Source organism: Argentina anserina, chromosome 5, assembly GCF_933775445.1.
Source record: "Argentina anserina chromosome 5, drPotAnse1.1, whole genome shotgun sequence".
Lineage (NCBI taxonomy): Eukaryota > Viridiplantae > Streptophyta > Magnoliopsida > Rosales > Rosaceae > Argentina > Argentina anserina.
Window position 1 is genome coordinate 6,848,682 of NC_065876.1, and position 18,978 is coordinate 6,867,659.

Here is an 18,978-nt window from a genome sequence, read left to right on the forward strand (position 1 = left end):
ACAATGAAAAAATGGTCAAATATTCATAAAACAACAACAAAATTTCAAAGAGGAAAGGACAGCTTATTTTTAAAATCTTTTCAAGGTCCAACTTCAGTATATTTTCTCATCAAATTGGGAGAACTGTCTCAATTGCATGTCCCTAGTTACCGTTTCCCTATATTACAACGTCATAAGTCCAACTTAATCTCTAAATGAAGAATGCAATTTATATTAGTTAAAACCATATTTAAAGCTCTGTATTTTTTAAGCCTAAGTATGATATAATGTTCGTTCTGTCCTTTAAAATACACCGAGATTGGTTCTTCTATTGGAGATCGCTTATCGCATGACATCATGTTTTGGTGCCAAGAATGAGTTTTGGCCCCAAGCGATGAAAACTGAAAAGTTTGAGTAACATGATTAAAATAAAAGTGGAGAGAGTGAACTGAGGAAAGACTTCCGGCATATGCAGCGGTGCCCGACAACCATGCAATTCAGCTCAAAAATTGCTCAATTGCAGGTCAAATTTGATGGAGCGCAAAAATAAGAGGGTGGGATTAATGGCGGGACCCACGTATAAAACAACAAAACAGCAATAACCGGCGAAAATTGCTGGCCTTCTATTATGGGGCCTACACGTGGGCCACCCCAGTTCCTTTTTTCCCTTGCACGTGATCTCTTTTTCCCCACTTTTGTTTCTCTCTCCTTCCCCAGCTTATTCCCACCGTTCATCTCCTGCCCCATCTTCATCCCACCGTCCATCCATAGTAATTGTTAAATTGACGACAACTCCCCGCTGCACGGAGAGAGATTGGGTGCATATTGTCACGTCCCGTCGCTGGTTATATGAAATTCATCAATATGTGAGATTACTCCAAGATCAGAAGTGTGTGAGATGGCTGCTCATTCCGATGGGTTTAGGCAGGCTGATCCGGTTAAGTTTAGAGAGCTTGTCGCTAGTCGGGGACTTAACATCGAAGAAGAGAGTTGACCGTCCTACACACTGGTCGGGGTCTGTAATCGATCCCCTGATGAGCCCAAGACATGACAAAACCAGTGTATTGTTCCTATTAAATAAGGCTGACTCCATAAAAATGGAACGCCGCATGAACTAAGTGTTACAACCTAATAGATAGGTCCGTGACAATATGCTCTTAGAGTTGAGGTAGTACTCAAGAATCAAGACTCTTCAATAACCGAGTCAAGCTATATTGAATGTAAGGGCGTTACGCGTGCGTTATTCTCCAACCGTGAGAGTTTGAAATCTGGGGACAAGGACAAGAGAATGAAATGTATTTAGGAAAGATGTAGAAACGTATGAACTGCCACACGACACGTACTGTGCCAACTCCTTCCTCACTACCCTCCTACACTTTCTATCTTCTTCTTCAAAAAGCGACCCAAGTACACTCACTGTTACACTCATCTCTCTCTCTCTCTCTCTCTCTGATCGATGGCTTTTCGAAAGTGGCCCGACGAGGCCGTCAGCATTTCGGTGCTGGTCTCGAAGCTGCGAGATGCGCATCGCAGTAGTTCAAAAATCGATGAAGTCGAGGAGAAGTTAATAGTGAGAGAAATGAGAATAAAGAAAGAGTACGATAAGCAGAAGAAGGAGTGGGAAGAGAAGCTGAAATCTGAGAGGGAGGAGGGGAGAGTTTGGAAGGGCAAGTATGAGAAGCTTCTGGACAAGGCCAAGAGGCGGGGCATAGACGCTGACGAAAATTTAGTCCCGATTATCGAGAGGAAGAACAATATATTTCACACGGAGAAGATGAAGATGCTGAGGGATCTTGAAAGTGCCGTGTCGAGGTTGGAGGATGAAAATGGGGAATTGATGAAGTGTCTGGGTATAAATTTTACGGGAAAGAGTGACAATGGTACGGGTAGTGAAGAATCTGCTCCTGTGCTAGAATTGGAGAATGGGTTTGATGATCTGAACGTGAATGAAGGAAGCACGGATCCGAAAAAATCACCAGGTACATATTAGATTCTATCTGATAATCTGATTCTAAGCTGATAATCTGAATGGGTAGATGTGTTGCATGTTTGTGTGTTTGATATAATCAGGGATTGAACTTGCGAGCTCTTTATGAAACTGTGAATTGTCAATTGCTTTCTTATGTGCTTTTGAACTGTACTTGAAAGATGAGCATAATTTGTTGGAAGAAGTCAATTAGATTACAGCTGATATATGATGGTAGGTTACAATTAAGATTATAATGTGTCAATTGAGTTTTTGGAGGATGAGAACCATAAATGTTACTAATCCCTAAGCTTTTAATTATCTGGTGAAAAACCCTAGCCAGTTGGAATTCGGTGGCTTTGATTCATCGACTTGAGGTCAAGGTGGAGTAAGAGAGCTAGCTTTGGTCATTAGTTTGGGTAGCTAACATTCATGTATATAAGTAACCAAATGAGGTAAAACTATCTCAGGTTTCATTAGTTTGAGTCCTTTAGTTGTTGTGTCTCTTGACTCTGTTCTAGTTGATTTTATCATGTTGCTGTATGGATTTGGGTTCTTACCCATCCTGCTTTGTTGTGCTGTTCTTTCTTGTTGGTTGTTTCAAACCAAAGCTTATGGCCCTATGGGTATTGTATCATCTCTTTGTTTTAATGATAGCTCTTTCTTCCTGCCAAAAGAAAAAATGAGGCAACTATCTCAGGTTCAACATTCATCCTGCCTCATATATATTATATAACCTGGATGCATATGGTAGAAGCTGCAAATTCATAAACCTCAATGTAAAGTATATCTAACGTGAATAAAATTAAAAGTTCAGTAAATAAGTACGTGATAGGAAAAGTGACGTGAATGCATGCATATCCTCTTATGTAAATTTAATGGGTATCTCGTCACATTACTGAAATTAGATTGCTTATCTGGTTGGCCAAATGAGACAACCCTCTCGTTTCCTCGAATAAATATCCGTTATATTCTTTTGTGAGAAAACGCATATGGAAAATTAACGGTCCCATTTAAGTAGCATGTCCCTGAGACATACACAGTTATTTCGGCTTGCGTGTGTGCCCAATAGGGATGAAATGAGTGAATTTTGCAGAAATGAAATATCATGTTAACTGAAAGTTTTGAAATCTATGATTCATTATTTTCAGCTCACTCCTGTTAATCTTCATTAATTGCTCTTGTTTTACTTTCTTCTTTTTCCATAATCAGGAAAACTGACAGACATTTACCAAATTAAAAAAAGGGCAACTTTTGAAACATTATTTGTGCGTATGACTGTATGGTGTTAGACAGTAAAGGAGAGTGTTGATAGTTGTTTGAGCATTTTGAAGTTGTTGTGTTCTTACGGATTAAAGCTTTTTAGGGAGCCTAGCTAGCTAGAGGGAAAATTCCCGAATCCTTTAAGCTGTAGTGCGCTCAGTTTTATTTTCTGTGGATTTACTACTAACCCACCTTTATGTATTATGTTTAACTTCAGCTTTCCATAAAACCTGTTTCTTGTGTAATATGATGAGTAGAGGTTGAACCCCTTGTGTGTGTTTGTGTGTGTAGTAAAATGAAGCTGTTCTTAACATTTTAAAATATCTACTTCAAATTGCATCCAGTCACATATTTCATTCACTACATTTGTAAAAAAAAAAAAAAAAAAACTACATTTCTCACCACTAAATTAAATCTTCTTGCCAGGTATTGGGAATGTAGGAAGTGATGCCATAGTGATTATTGATAACGACAGAGAGTCTGCCGGACAAACCTTGTCTGGAAAGAAAAATTCTAAAAACGATGAAGGCAATGGCATTTTAAATGTGGCTGCTGGTGTACCAAAGGACCCGCATATGCTAAAAAGAAAACGAGCTCCTTCTCCTCCAAGTATTGGGAACAATGAGAATGATGATGAAGATTTTGCCTTGGATCATATCCCAATCAGTGAAGTGATCAGAAAGCAAGGCAAGAAGCTGAGTTTGGGCCTCAGTAGTTCTCAAGTCACAGGAAAAGATGCTTCTTTAGGGTTTTGCGATCCAATGATCTTAAGACAATCTGGAGAAAAGGAAAGGAAGAAACAGAAGTCATTGCCAAAATCTTCCAAGTCTCATGCGAAAGCAAGCAATCATACATTTGGTAATCATGGTACTAATGATGAAACTTCTTCAGACTCATCACAAGACACAGAGTATGAAAAAAGTCTAAAAATGATCAACGACGTTATTCAAAGGGTCAAACAATGAGAGGTATTATATGATCTTGAATTTCGCACGTTGCTATTTTGTTCTTGGGATGATGATATACATTATATATGTTGTTGTTTTCCTTCTATTTTTATTTTTCCTATTGCTTGAGGCACTCAATTGGATAAGGAAACTAGTTGGTCTTCAGCTTGTTCGTTTTAGTTGCATATATGCAATACCATATATTGGAGCTAGCTAGGTACAACTGATTTAATCTAGTGCTATATTATTTGACACCATGATTCAATCACTTTCCTTGTGCATAAAATTTGACATTTCTTAGTGACTATAACTGGGTAATTAGCTCGCTCTCAAGTGGCGGCATCTGGTACCACACTTGATCTTTCAAGTTTCAAAACTTCTTTAAATGGTTCAATCTGATTGTTCCTCATTATGAGAAATCGTAAAGTGCATATAGTTTCATATATATGTTTCATGCGCAATTTCGAAGTATCTTCTCAAATCAGTCTACTGTACTTGCTTTTACTATCTCCAGTAAGTGGTAACAATTTGTCATACTGATACACATATTTTGCAGGGAATTGCATTGGCTGGCTGATTTTCTCTTATTCTTAGATTCCCATGCCAGGGAGTGTTTTCTGTTGTTGTGTCTGGACCCTTTGTAAAATGACGATGGGGGTTGTGTGACAGTAAAAATTAGTTTTTAAGATATAGTTGAAGAAAGGTGATCCTTATATATATCTGCAGGTATCTGGACCTCTTGAACCGTGTGAGGATCAGAATTCAGAAGTAGTGGTGGTAACAGAATATAGCTCCCTGCAAGGATCGAATAGGAAATGGTTTTTGATTCTGAAACTATATATATTTGCATCAGACTTTCTTGTTGGTAGCTAAATTGATGCTTAACATATCAGATACATGCATTGCGCATGGTACTGCATGTCAGTCCGAGGCCTTTCCGCTGCTATCGTTGTTGTTGATGTTGTACTCTTAATTTAGAAGTAGGATTCTTTTGGAATGCAAAACCAGCTAGCTGGTGATGTGATATCCCCCTCATCAGTAAACCTTGTTTCCATTTGCAGTCCCAGTTCTGTAGTTCCTATATCCTTGCTAGCTTGCTGTATTAGTGAACCAGGTAGATCAGTTAAATTAATGTAATGTTATTTCACATCTAGAAAATAGTTGGTATACTTTCTGTCATTTGCACGGGTGCGCATACGATAGATCAAGACCATATGCATTTGATGGTTCTTCACATCAATCAGGATGAAAAATGTGTTTACATAAGTCTGTCTTGATATGTCTGGAACTCGTTAATTAGAGAATGGTCTGGTTGTGCTGGTCATGTTTTGCTTCCACATCAATAAGCTCAATATCGTGTAAATATCGAATTGTGCGAATCCGACCTTGGAAGTAATCTCTGTACGCCAAACTTCAGCCACGCGTACGCTTTCGAAATCTATCGACATTACATTTTCATCTCTACCGTTTAACTTTTAGGGTTTAATGTGTAGGTTATTTTTATAAAATGTTAGTCAAAATAGTAATTGTTAAGGTATCAAACTTGGTGAAAGCAATGGATGCACTAAATATGTCAAATTTGAACCGTTCATGTTTATAAGTTTAAATCTCAATTTTAAATGTCTTAAACACAAATTGATATAGATATAATGAATGATTTGGTTGAAACGGACATTCGCTCTTTCTAAGTATCGTATTCTTAACTATCTCAAACTGTTACCGAATCTACAATCAGGAATGCGTACTTTATATTCTTTATACCATTAGTTCGTTACATTTAATATTTGAGAAGTCGTTAGGCAAAATTAAAAAAAATTAACTTAAAAAAAAAACACAATTTTGGAAAAGACTCTAGAGGACCTTCCTTCTCTCTCGAAGGTTCCACAGCGATAAAAAACAAGAAAGAGCAGAGAGCAAAGCACTGCATCAACCTTCAGGCCTACCACTCTCTTCCAAAATGGGGATTAGGGCACGCCCCAGTTTCTCTGCCGAATCCGACGACGCCAACGACGACGCCATTCCGGCGATAATCTCGAACCTAAAGACGGCGTTTTCGCCCGCCGACTACGCGCGGGCCGAGCGGGCCTTGCTCGCCAGAGAATCAAACCTGAAGCGAGAAATCGAGAAGCAGAAGAAGGAGAACGCGAAGCTTCTGGAAGCGGACCATTTCCGGGAGCTGGAGATGCTGAAGCTGAGAGAGGAGACGGTGGCGGGGTCGGGGTCGGGAGGGGTGATAGTTGAGCAGCGGAGGAGGATTAGGGAGCTGGAGAGGCAGAATTTGAAGCTCGAGGGTTTGGTGAAGAGTGAATATGAGGGTTGGAAGGGTCTGGTTTCGAAGCTGGAGGCTGATGCAAAGAAATTGAGGAGGGAAAGGGGCGGCTTGGGTGTGAGGAGTGATGGTGTGGGTGTGGTGGTCAAATTGGAGATGGATGCAGAGGCCAATGCCACCGGAGGCTTGGCGTCGAGTGTGGGGAGCTCGGTTCTTAGTGTGGGAAATGGAGGTGTGAAAGATTCAGGTATAATGTTTTAGTCTGTACAACCAGTTGGTTGGAGCTAGTTAATTTGGGTTTTTAGTCTATTATATACCAATGTGTTGGTTGTGCTGTTATGTGATTGATTAGGACTTACACGAAACAGGTTTTGCGAGAATGAGGTGTGTAGAATGGAATGAAGCAATTAGTAGAGTTATTGGATTAGTTATGAACAAATTGTAGGGAATGTTTAGATATTGCTTATGATGGTTATATGCAATGAGGGTTATGTTCGCTATGTTTGGGAGTCGTTCTGGTGTAGCTCTTTACGTGGTTAATGTGTGCCGGGATATGTTAGGGGGTTGGTTGGTTTTCGTAATGAGGAGCAGGTTTGAATAGAATATTCCCCTGCAATGTGATCACAGCTTTCTTGTTTTAATTTAGATCAGCTTAAAGTGAAAATCTATCCTTTGATGTGAGCTCTGCGTTCTTTTGTGATTTACATGCAGTAGAGATTAGTTCTGGCTGCTCTTGTGGGTAGTTAATAAATTGTGGATGCTACATTTAGGTTGTCCTTAGAATTACTTTGAATATATTCTCTATTATTTGCACTTCACAGGTGGTACAGATACTTAAACTTGAAATAAGAGAAAAGCCGAATCTTTCAAGTCTCAATGAACATGCATATGATCATATATGTCACCGCAGTTACCATGTTACTATGCATCAGTCATGCTTAATATAAATCTTCCTGCCAGGTATTCGGAAATTTTCATCTGAAGATGCTGGTTTGGATGATAGACATAACGAGTGTGCTCCCAAGGAAACTGAGATGTTGTGTGAGAATTCTGAAGTTCACAAAGACGCTGAATCTTTGGGATTGACTGGTGTAGAAAGGAAGCTAAGGGTTCCTAAGAGAAAACTGGTGTCATCTTTAAGTGGCAGTGATGATAAAATGGCAAGTGGCAAAATAAAGGAACATAAGAATTCAAACAGTGAGATGAAGCAATGCCAAAAGTTGAGCCTTGACCCTGATTGTCCTCTTGACTTTTCTGGTAGCAATGTCTTTAAAAACCAAAATTCACCAAGTCATGTGCAAGTGAACTCAAAGAAATCTGAAGAGAAACTCAAGGCAGAAAAGAAATCACAACTTTTTCATAATGCTCCTATGGAAGTGAGTAGTGATTCTGATAATGATCCCAGTTCCAATCTTAGTTCTAGTAGCTCAAGTTCCTCTGACTCTGAAGATATCGATGTACTGCTATCTCAAATTGATGAAATTCTACCAAAACTCAACGCAAGAGAGGTAAAAATAGATGACATTTGTAGCGATTATGCAATAGTGTCGTTTTTTCTTGCTACTTATCGATGTAATGCCTCTGTTATCACTTGCTGAATTGAATTAGATTAGAAACATAATATTATGTTTTGGTCATTCTTAGTTCCTCAGACTATTTAATAGAAGGAAAACCCTGTCATCCCAACATGTTAATCCAAATGAAGTGAAGGAAATAGTTGGACATGACATAACATATTGTCATTATAGACAACATGTAATATGATACTAAAACATTTACCATCGTGTCACTATCTGGTGTTAGCTTTTACAATGCTTCTATTAATTTTTCTATGTAAAGATGCAGAAAAAAGTAAGGATTTCCCTTGATTTCATGTATTAGGTTGAAGAGTCAAGGCGTGCCCTTTTTGCTTCTTTTGGTTATTGATGTTTTGGCTTTTGAGGATTTCCCATGATCACTGGTCTTCTGAAATTTCTCGATAGTTGTCTTTTTGATTGATGAGCATGCTACTACTTGATCCCCATACTTTCATTGTCTTTAGTAAAATTTTCTTCTATGCACTTGCTGCAGGGTCCTCTTCTGTCTAGTGAGGATAAAAAGATGATGTAGATGTTGACAAAACTCGAAGATCTGATTGCAAGCTAACAGAAATGCTGGGAGGAAGTTTTGGAGATGAAGTCAAAGAAAAGGGTCATGAGAAGTAGTGTCAATGACTAACTGAGATTTGGCTACTGTAAGTAGATAGGTAGATATGTAGATATGTAGGTCCATGATGGTGGTTCCTTCTGTTTATGTACGTAGGAAGATTAGCATTACCATGGTATGAAGCGTTTGCTGCTATGTGGGAATTAGCTGATCTGATCGTATGGGTATTACATCTCTGGTCATATGGTCATATGGGTTTTCTACTACCTGCTCACCTATTACCATTTCTTAGTTATTACTTCTGTAGCTCTTTTCTCTATTCTCTCTGCTAGCTATTCGTAGTTTTAAACAGGTATAATATGAAGTTTAACACCTGCCCATGGCTCGCAGCCAACTCAGGAAAAGCAGTGAGACTGCATTGTTGCAGTTTAAAGACCATTATGCATTTGAAGTTTCTACGATAGTCGTCAATCAACTTCCAACTTATGCTCTCTGTTACTTGAGAAGTTGGGAGCTGCCATGCTATCACTTCCCAATTCCCAGCCCATCCGAACCTGTTCATGCGATCATTTCCCTTAGTAATCGAGTGAAGTTGTTTTATCAGGTGTGAAATGAATGCGTATCAACCTAGTGAAAATGAATATATATCAACACTGCGCTATAGCTATCCTTCCAATTAAGAACACCACTCTCACATGTTATCAGTTACCACAAGTTGCTCATAGTCTCATACAATGCCAATATGCCATTGACCGCTTGAAATCGAGTGACGCCTTCCTCAACTTGTTCGAGTTCTTAGTTAAACACATCCTCTTGGGACATGGCCTGTGATAACACAATGTTATTCTCCCTTTTCCTCTAGGGACATGAATTATGATAACACAAGGCTATCCTCCCTTTCCCCAAAGCCGCTGATGAAGTAGACATGCAACAGTGGCCTCCATAGCAGCTATAGAGGAGTTTCCTTACATCACACCATTAACAGCAGATGCTGTTTATTCGGTTATATGATGTGAATCTCTTGGGTGCAAACCCCGAATAGAAGCTCCACCATAACTGTAACTGTCATTATCTGTCTACTGTCGGTCGGTCAGAGCCGAGAGGCACCATCCAATAGAGAGGTCTATATCGAAAAATCTCCCAAGTGTGTATCTTAGTGTAACTGGTGAGTCGACTCTGCTGCTTAATACAACGTCTCACGACTAAGTCTTTAGGACGGATTCATGATTTAATAACAGGGTGTGCTAAATTTGGATGAAGCCAAAAAAATTTAAAAGGACTTCATAACAAAGCAGAGATAACTTACGCATGTTGGAACAAAAAATAAATAGAGATTCAAGTGAAATTAATTATTATATATACTCTGTATTGACAGATAAACTTAGAAAAACATAATAAAGAAAACCAAAATAAGAGAGTAAAAAAACCAAGAAAAACAGAGCAAATGACTCAATTTTTCCTGAACAACCATAGTTGATATATACTCAATTTTTTACTTAAAAAAAATGAGGCGGGTTATAGCAAACCCTAGCCCACTCCTAGATCCGTGTCTGCAAGTCTTTCTTATCATTCATCATAATAACATAATTTTACTATGAAATAAGTTATTTTCGACTTATCTGTCGATTATAAAATAGTGAAATAAAATAGGGTTATTTGAATTATTACATGACACGGTGTCTCATATTACCTAATTGCCTATTTGTACTATGATCATAATCTAATTTTATGAATTTATTAGTCACTTATGAGACTATGATATTTAAAATTTCTCGATCCCTATCCTATTTGTCTAATATATTGTAATGTAAACTATTTTGGTGGATTTATAAGTTCATTACAAGAACTATGCAACTCAAAAATTTCTCAATCTTCATCGTAATCTGATTCTTACCCTATTGGAGTATTCAGATGTATGCTATTTTAATGGTTTGTTCCGCCCGTCGGAAGTCGGTGTGGCCAAATCCACCCATGGTTGAACTGACGTCCAGAGCTGAACACTTGGAACGGGAGTCATTAGGGGCACCATGTGAAGTGAGCATCACCACCTCTTGTCTTGCACGTGCATGACTTCATATGTTTGTTCTTTTGTTTGGTTTCGGAGGGAATTTCAGTTGCAACTTTACAATAAGGTCCCTCGTTTAAATTGATATGCAAACTAATTGTGGCCCACTATGTTTTATTCTTTTGATAACAATGACCCATCATGTTAAAAAATAATTTCATTGAAATTTTATAAGGGAAGAAAATGATAAGTAAATATTCTTATATATAAGATGATTCAATTATGCAAAACCTAGGTATTATCTCAATGACCGATGAAAATTATAATTGTTAACTCATTGTTGTTTAACATATTGTTGTTCAGTTGTCAAGACATATAAGATTACGTCTTATGTTGAACGTAAGTTTCAACCATGTTACAATTTCTCATATAAATGCGATTGATAACCACTATTAATATATTTATTTAAAAAATCACTATTAATACATTGTGGAATGATAGTTGTGTCACTCAATTTGTCGTGTTCTTCTTGATTACCTATAAAAACAATCACTAATCTATAAAGTATATATTATGGCGGTGTGCGCTACTTACGCGTTAGCGCCGCGTGCCGTACTCTTCACCATTGTCCAAGTCAATTCAATGATTGGAGAACCGCCACAAATCTATATCAGAAAGAATATACAAGATTAGGAGCTCACACATATTTGAAAATAATGTGATAGTTAGTACTTACCGTTTGAGAAATTCATTTATTCGTTGCTGTCTAAAAATTACATGTGATAAATTTAAGGATCATTTCATAAAGTCAATGGTTGTTTGAATTCTGATTATAATATCTATTTGTGATTGTATGATCAGCAAGATCAATAAAATTCCTTCAAAACTATCGGATTTCATAATTGACCTCGATTAACCATTATGTTATGCTAAACATGGGTAACTCCATATTTCCCACGTTTATGTAGTTTTTCTATGCAAAATAGGTAACAAATTAACAACGTTAACAAGAAACTTAAGGAGAGAATCATGTACATCAATTGAGGTAATTCCAAACATATTTAGAATTTAACAGCTTCAATAAATACGAGGAATTACCTAATATTCATACATTTATTTTCCTCTTATTTTTTGACACTATTTGCCTAAGATTCATCAAATACGAATTAAAAAATAGTGAAATAATCACAGCCATAGGAATCTTCTTGTTTGCCACTGCGCGTCTGCGTCAGGTATGGAGCGGTGACTGCCGTTACATTAAAAAAAAGAAAAGAAAAGAAATATAATAATATTCTCCAACAAAAAAAACATTACTGGCTGCTTATTTTCCGCGAATCATTTAATTCCACACCCGAAATTAAAAAGCTATAAATACCTGCGATATTTTTCCCCCAAAAATAAGAAAGATTTTGCAGAACAAAAAGGAGCGATTTGAACCGAAAATTATCCGAATCTAGAGAAGAAAGCATAAGATTTCTTGAGAGCCCAAGCAAATATCCTTTTCCAGTTCTGGCGAAACCAACCACTCCTCACTCTTTTTGCTCCCGCTCTGTTTTCTTAGGGTTCTTCGAGTTCGTCGGTGTGTCTGGCGGATTCGGGTGAGTTGTGATGAATTTGTTCACCATTTTCGATTTCTGTTGCTTTTTTTATATCTGGAATTTAACCGATAAGAAAATTTGGCGGTGGTTGTAGTTGGCTGCTTAATTTACAAGTAAGCTTCATTTTATTATTAGTTTTTACTTGCATTTTTTGCTAAGCAAGTATTAAATGTCCAGGATCTTCAAAGTTTTTGATAGTCTGTAGTTTGTAGCTGAAATTGTTGATGATATGTTGAGCTGTTTTATGAGTAATTCGTGGAGTTTTCGCGGTTATTTGTGTAATTCAACAAGTGCTCAAGTTTCATTGTGAACTTTTTAAGGTAATGTTATCATGAATCGAGTAGTATGGTGTATTGGTACTGCCTTTATAGGGTTTGGTTAGCTCATTTTCGGAGTTGTGTTGATTTTTCTGCAGGCGTTTTGAGTACTCTCAGCTGCTTCTGGAGAGTTGCTTGGATGCAATCGGTGTAGATAAGAAGATGGAGAATGCAGTAGGCGGGGAAGGGGCTGCACCGGATCAGATGGACGGGGCGCAGCTTCAGATTAAAGAGAATGAGCATGCATTGAGACTTAAGAATGGACACATGTTTGACTGCCAAGAGATGCGGATGCCTGGCGACGAGGATCATTCATTGCGTATACCAGTTGGAAGCACTTGTGTGGAGAGCTCGAGTCAGGATGTTATGAAGCCGTATGATGGGTTAAGGTTGTATCCGAGTGGATCAACGAGCTGGAATGGTGGGAGTTCACGAGTCCATAATGCGAGTGTTGATTATGGTCAGGTAAGATCAAGTGATTTGGACAATGTGGAGTACCCATCTTTGGATAAAATTATTGCTCAAAGGGAAAATGATGACAATCTGGTTGAAGTTGTGGCAGAGTTGACAAATACCACGGAAGGAGGGGCTTCAGGCGATTCATGCGGAGGTATTCGGACAAAAATGCTTTCCAAATCAAGATCAGAATTTTATGTTAAGACTACTTTGAAGGGTAAGGGTGTTGTTTTCAAAGGTCCAAAACATGATGGCGGCCGTGTTGAAATTAAGAACCTTAACAGTACGAAGGTTGCCGGTGGTTTCAAGGCTACTTCTGATCCAAAACACAGTTTGGATGCCAATTCTATGCCTTCTTCCAACATTGTTATGCCTTCTTCCAATGATGAAATCAGTTTAAGAGACTGGCTGAGAATCGAGTGTCCTAAAGTCAATAAAGTTGAGTGCCTGTATGTATTCAAACAAATTGCAAATCTTGTGGATCGTTTTCACTCTCAAGGAGTTGTTTTGCAAGAATTGCGCCCTTCTTTTTTTAAGTTGTCATCTTTGAATGAGGTCAAGTATGTTGGCTTACCAATCCCAAAAGAGATACTGGAAAGTTCTATGGATAAAGGTATCTGTCATTCAGAAAATAGTTCAATGAGGAAAATGTCAGTGGACCATGATTTTGCTTTGGTTGGTTCAAGTGCAAAGAAGCAAAAGATTAACCAGAGCACTGGATTAGTGAGGCAATGGCCTCAGTTCCCCACTACTTCCTGCTTCCCGCGTGAAACTAGCAATGCTGGCCACTTCAACAACAATCTTCAAAATAGAAGTTCTCACTTGTATAGTGCTCAACAACACTTGACTTCAATCACTGAGCAATTGGAAGAAAAGTGGTATATCAGTCCTGAAGAACTCAATGATGGGAGCTGTACAGTTTTGTCGAATATCTACAGTCTGGGTGTTCTTTTTTTTGAGGTGCAAAAATAATAGAATTATGTTGTTGCTGTCTATGATATTGCTTCTGTTCTTTACCAAATTGAATTTCATTCTAATGGATTTGGGTCTTTCCTTTCAGTTGCTCGCGCAATTTGACTCAAATAATGCCGTTGTCACAGCAATGTTCAATCTGCGTCATAGAATTCTTCCTTCAAATATTCTGTCAGAAAATGCTAAGGAGTCTGGGTTTTGTCTTTGGTTACTTCATCCTGATCCGTCTTCACGTCCAACAACAAGGTAATATTGAACCCATGTTATGCTAATATGTAAGATTCTATTTGACAGTGAAGATGGAGAATCTAAATCAGTGATCTGTCAAAGTCTGTATGGTTAATCATCAGATACGATACTTATAATTTTTTTTTTATCATACTACATGAAGAAAGTCGTATCAGGTATCTGACAAAAACACTAGTTTTAATGTCCCTTCAGAAAGTTAATGGAACCATTTCTTGTATTCCTTGCACCATGTCCGTCGTATCTGTGTGTGTGTGTGTGTGTATTTTTAAAGACCTTTACAGATAGATTATGAAACTACTACCTCAGGAGTAATGTTTTGATTGGTGCCAAGTTAAAATAACAACGGGAACAAAGAGTAAGTATGATTGGAAAAGTGTTTAGCAACTGTCGTTTTTTTAGGTTTATTGAACTTCAAGATCTTGAAAGTGTTGCCCTTCCAATGCTTTCTTGTGGAGCATCTTGATATATCAAATTATAATTTGATGTTATTTTATTTTTTCAGACCCATTCGAAGTGTATTAGTGCTGTTTTGTTGTATATTGAAGTATTAATTGATACTTGGTTAATTATTTATAATCACTTTGACCGAATTAGAAAGGAAACCATGAATTATATCTCGGTAGTTTTAATATACTGGCCTGAGTTTATGATTGATACTTGCAACAGGGAAATCCTACAATCGGAAGTAATTAATGGATTACAGGAGGTGTGTGAAGAGAAAGTGGCATCTTCTGTGGTTGAAGAGGATGCTGAATTGGAACTACTCTCGCATTTCCTCATGGTTATGGAAGAAAAGAAGCAGAAGGATGCCTTCAAGTTGATGGAAAGCATAAGAGCTTTAGAAGCAGATGTTGAGGAAGCTGAGAGGAGGCACTGTCCAAGAAAATCCTTGATTGATCCTGACTGGTTTAAAGAGTCCCTGGGTGGATGGAAAAATGCATGTGCAGAAGCTTCAAGATCAGAGATACTTTCTCCATTACCCCCTATTCCTAGTACAAATGAGTCAAGGTTGACAAGGAATATTGATCAGCTTGAGAGTGCTTACTTCTCTATGAGAAAGAAGATTCAGCCTGCTGAAGCTGATTGTACTTTACGCATTGATAATGAGTTATTAAAAACTCGCAAAAATTGGTATATGGAGTCAGAGGGCGATGGAAAGAAGACTCCTACCGATCATTTGGGAGCTATCTTTGATGGTTTATGCAAGTATAATCGGTACAGTAAGTTTGAAGTATGTGGTACTCTAAGAAATGGTGATTTCAACAGTAACTCAAATTTGATTTGCTCTTTGAGTTTTGATCGGGATGAGGACTACATTGCTTCTGCTGGGGTTTCAAAGAAAATAAAAATTTATGAGTTCAATGCTCTGTTCAATGATTCTGTTGATATTCATTATCCATCAATTGAGATTTCAAATGATACAAAGATTAGCTGTATATGCTGGAACAACTACATAAAGAACTATCTCACTTCAACTGATTATGAAGGTTTAGTGAAGGTATGTATGATTTAACTTCTTAAGCCATGTTAATTTGGTTATTGTACTGTATAAACGACCCATGGTCCTCGTTATATATACCTGCGAGAATTAGAGAATTATGATAGTTTAAGGCTATATCTCTGCAAGCTCGACTCATTTCCCTCTTAAATACTGTTTTATCACTTTAATGTATTCAAGGCCTTCCTATTGTTTAATTTATTTAGTTTGTTGATTTGCTTTTATGGATATTCAGTTGTGGGATGTGAGCACTGGTCAAGAGTTTGCTCGATACAGAGGGCATGAACAAAAGGCTTGGTCTGTTGACTTTTCTCAAGTAGATCCTACAAAATTAGCCAGCGGAAGTGATGACGGTTCTGTGAAACTATGGAGCATTAATGAGGTATGCTATCGCATAAATGACACCAATAAGATATTGATGCTTCAGGATATCATAATATTAGCTTCAGGATAAATCGGTCGATGTTGTTATGGGGTTTTTTTTTTTCTGTTTAACGTGTGTCTAGCACATGAGTGGTCAAAGTTCTTCAAAGTTAACAAAAAGGGAGATGTTGTCATATCATTTTTGTACTGTATAAGAAGACAAGATTTACTTGTTTAAGTTTAACCCTCAAATTTTTCAATATACCAATGAAGAAACAATTTTTTTGTCTTCCCAGTTTGAGGAAATGAAATAGGAAATCTGTGCTGATTAAACTAGCATACTTTCAGCCATGATTAAATAAAACTGTCACATAGGTCTCTATGCAACTCATAGTGTTTAGTTGTGATTATTTATTATAATAGGGAACCACATTTTAGTAGACATTGACCTATTAATGCTTAGTTGCAAAGTTTTTAGTTAAAACTAAGCTCGCCCAAATTTTTCGGTAAATTCGAAATTCTAATTTACATCATAAACCCTATTAATTGGTATTAATATATTCTCATCGTACTCCTTTAACAGAATTTCTGATGGGGCTTTGGATGTTAAAAAGTATAGCATATAAAAATTTGTAAATATTGTATTTGTGCCAAATGATGCCACATGTATTTCTATATTTTTGCACTTACTTATTGCAGTACCCACTACCCACTGCTGCTTTAGAGTTTGCGACTTTCTTTTAATATACATGTTTTTGGGGTTCTTTTTCCTCAGAAAAACTGTGTAGGCACTATCAGAAACAGAAACTTTGCAAATGTATGCTGTGTACAGTTCTCTGCCCACTCCACTAATTTGGTGAGCTTCGGGTCTGCAGACTACAACACATATTGCTATGATCTTCGTAATGCTAGAATGCCCTGGTGTGTATTGGTCGGTCACCAGAAAAGCGTAAGCTATGTTAAATTCTTGGACTCGGAGACCATTGTTTCTGCATCCACTGACAACACTTTAAAGCTATGGGATCTTAACAAAACTACTGCAAGTGGTCTATCCACCAATGCTTGCAGCAATACCCTCTGTGGGCATACAAATGAGAAGGTTGATCCTCCCACCATCTTTTTTTTTTTTTATGTTAGAGTTTATTCATTTTGCAGTGACACTCTGATTGCATACTCTCAGAACTTTGTGGGCTTATCCGTTTCTGATGGTTATATAGCATGTGGTTCAGAAACAAATGAGGTATTCATTAATTCCCTGTTATTTTGTTGTTTTACTATTTAACTTGATAAGGAATGGCTTGTACAGTTGTGATCAAAGTAGAAACTCATAACAAAAAAAAGATACAGAGATATCTAGTTCTCTACAGAGGGCGTATGTCATATGTGCAGTTTAATTAAATTTATAGCGTAACCAGCTTCTTTGCTTTATCTTGGTATCTCAATCCCTTGTTCCAGGTTTATGCTTATTATAGATCTCTGCCTATGCCAATCACTTCACACAAATTTGGCTCCATTGATCCTGTAACTGGGAAGGAGACTGATGATATTAGTGGACCATTTGTTTCAAGTGTCTGCTGGAGACAGAAATCAAAAATGGTGGTTGCTGCAAATTCAAGCGGGTGCATAAAAGTGTTGCAGATTGTTTAAGGAAAAAGTAACCCTGTAACCCTCTTGACATCAATCAAGAAGTCTCTGTTTTTAATGGCATGTGAATCTGCTAGTTTTTCTTCTGGAGGCATAATATACGGTTGACACTGTAAGCCCATACGACATGGAGAAACTGGAGGAACTTTTCACAGAGACTGAATCCTAAGATATGTCTAATTTATGGCCATCCATGCGAGATAAGAGGGTCCCAAAACAACTAACATATTAGTGTAGCAGCATTGTGCCTAAACATCAGAAGGACAACTAGCTGGTTGTGAAACTTTATTGAATAGTCAAGTCTCACTGTGGTGCCAACACAAGAACTGACCTATGTTCAACTGCTTTCCTGTTGGAATAAGTAAAGGAAGCTTGCGGACTGGTTAGTAACATTCAGCTTCAGGATTTTAAAATGAGCAGTCAGCACATGGCAGTTACATATGGAAATCAAAATTTTGGTACAGTGTCAATCATGTAATGGTGCAAGTTTGTGGTTCATCCTTAGCATCATTCCTCAAGGAAAAAGAATAGTTGAAATATGCAGGAATGATGTTATTAGGTCTTTTTTTTTATCAGAGTAGCTTGTCCATTGTCTGGCAGTTTTCTGGTACACGTAAGCCTGATTAAGTAAGCCGTTTGTTTATAAAAGAAGTAAGAGTATTGCAAACCCTAGGATTGGTGTTGAGTTGTTTTCAGTGTATATTTTAGAACTGAGGGAGGGTTCAGCTCTTGTAAATGTTCAGGGATTAGGTGTATATGATGACTATGGTTTTCTGGAGACCACACAGGGAGATGCATTTTGTCATTTACCCAATTCCCATATATTTGTTCAACTCTATGTCATCTGCAATTCAGAGCCAAGCGTTATATTTCAGTTTTATTTTTATCTTAGTCAAAATCATTGTGGGTTCACCTTTCTTTGTTTCTTTATTAGGATCATATGTTTGCATAATTCTGCAGGACATGGCAGCCGTGAACTCATGAATAAACTTGCAATTCTCGGCGCATAAGATTTCAAATATTTTTTTGTTCTTCTTAATGTCAAAAGACAATGATAGTGAATTAGTGATAGTAAAGTAGACCGCGGGGGGAAACCTTTCCGCTGAGTGATTCTGTGATGGTGAATTAACATGTTTGAAATTTACAGCAGTAAAGAAAGAGGGGGAAAATTTACTGTCTATGTTTTAGGAATCAAACTTCGTTTCATGGGTAGTAACAAAAAATCAGTACTTATAAATGTGTATCGTGGAATTTTCGTTCTGTGCTGAAATGCTATGCTGCTGTGTGGAGTTGTACATGGTGAGACT

The 18,978-nt window shown here is 37.6% G+C and overlaps 3 protein-coding genes across 6 annotated transcripts; all 3 read left to right on the forward strand.

The window, feature by feature from the left end:
* The first annotated feature begins 1,336 nt into the window (after positions 1-1,336).
* LOC126795108 (uncharacterized) lies at positions 1,337-5,207 on the forward strand. The gene is made up of 3 exons (XM_050521928.1): positions 1,337-1,958; positions 3,635-4,176; positions 4,712-5,207. The coding sequence occupies exons 1-2, from the start codon at positions 1,436-1,438 to the stop codon at positions 4,171-4,173; spliced, it is 1,062 nt and encodes a 353-aa protein (XP_050377885.1). The 5' UTR covers positions 1,337-1,435; the 3' UTR covers positions 4,174-4,176; positions 4,712-5,207.
* An 814-nt stretch (positions 5,208-6,021) lies between these two features.
* LOC126794980 (uncharacterized) lies at positions 6,022-8,929 on the forward strand. 2 transcript variants are annotated; one of them, XM_050521787.1, is made up of 3 exons: positions 6,022-6,671; positions 7,385-7,932; positions 8,495-8,929. In XM_050521787.1, the coding sequence occupies exons 1-3, from the start codon at positions 6,113-6,115 to the stop codon at positions 8,531-8,533; spliced, it is 1,146 nt and encodes a 381-aa protein (XP_050377744.1). In that variant the 5' UTR covers positions 6,022-6,112; the 3' UTR covers positions 8,534-8,929. The 2 variants fall into 2 exon arrangements, with proteins under 2 accessions (XP_050377744.1, XP_050377743.1); XM_050521786.1 differs by lacking the exon at positions 8,495-8,929 and adding an exon at positions 8,306-8,481.
* Positions 8,930-11,997: 3,068 nt separating this feature from the next.
* On the forward strand, positions 11,998-18,545 carry LOC126795163 (protein SPA1-RELATED 2). 3 transcript variants are annotated; one of them, XM_050521996.1, is made up of 8 exons: positions 11,998-12,172; positions 12,350-12,492; positions 12,588-13,905; positions 14,006-14,163; positions 14,833-15,664; positions 15,900-16,046; positions 16,803-17,267; positions 17,483-18,545. In XM_050521996.1, the coding sequence occupies exons 3-8, from the start codon at positions 12,652-12,654 to the stop codon at positions 17,672-17,674; spliced, it is 3,048 nt and encodes a 1,015-aa protein (XP_050377953.1). In that variant the 5' UTR covers positions 11,998-12,172; positions 12,350-12,492; positions 12,588-12,651; the 3' UTR covers positions 17,675-18,545. The 3 variants fall into 3 exon arrangements, with proteins under 3 accessions (XP_050377953.1, XP_050377954.1, XP_050377952.1); XM_050521997.1 differs by lacking the exon at positions 12,350-12,492 and having other exon boundaries at positions 16,803-17,126; positions 17,208-17,267; XM_050521995.1 differs by lacking the exon at positions 12,350-12,492.
* The last annotated feature ends 433 nt before the right edge of the window (positions 18,546-18,978 follow it).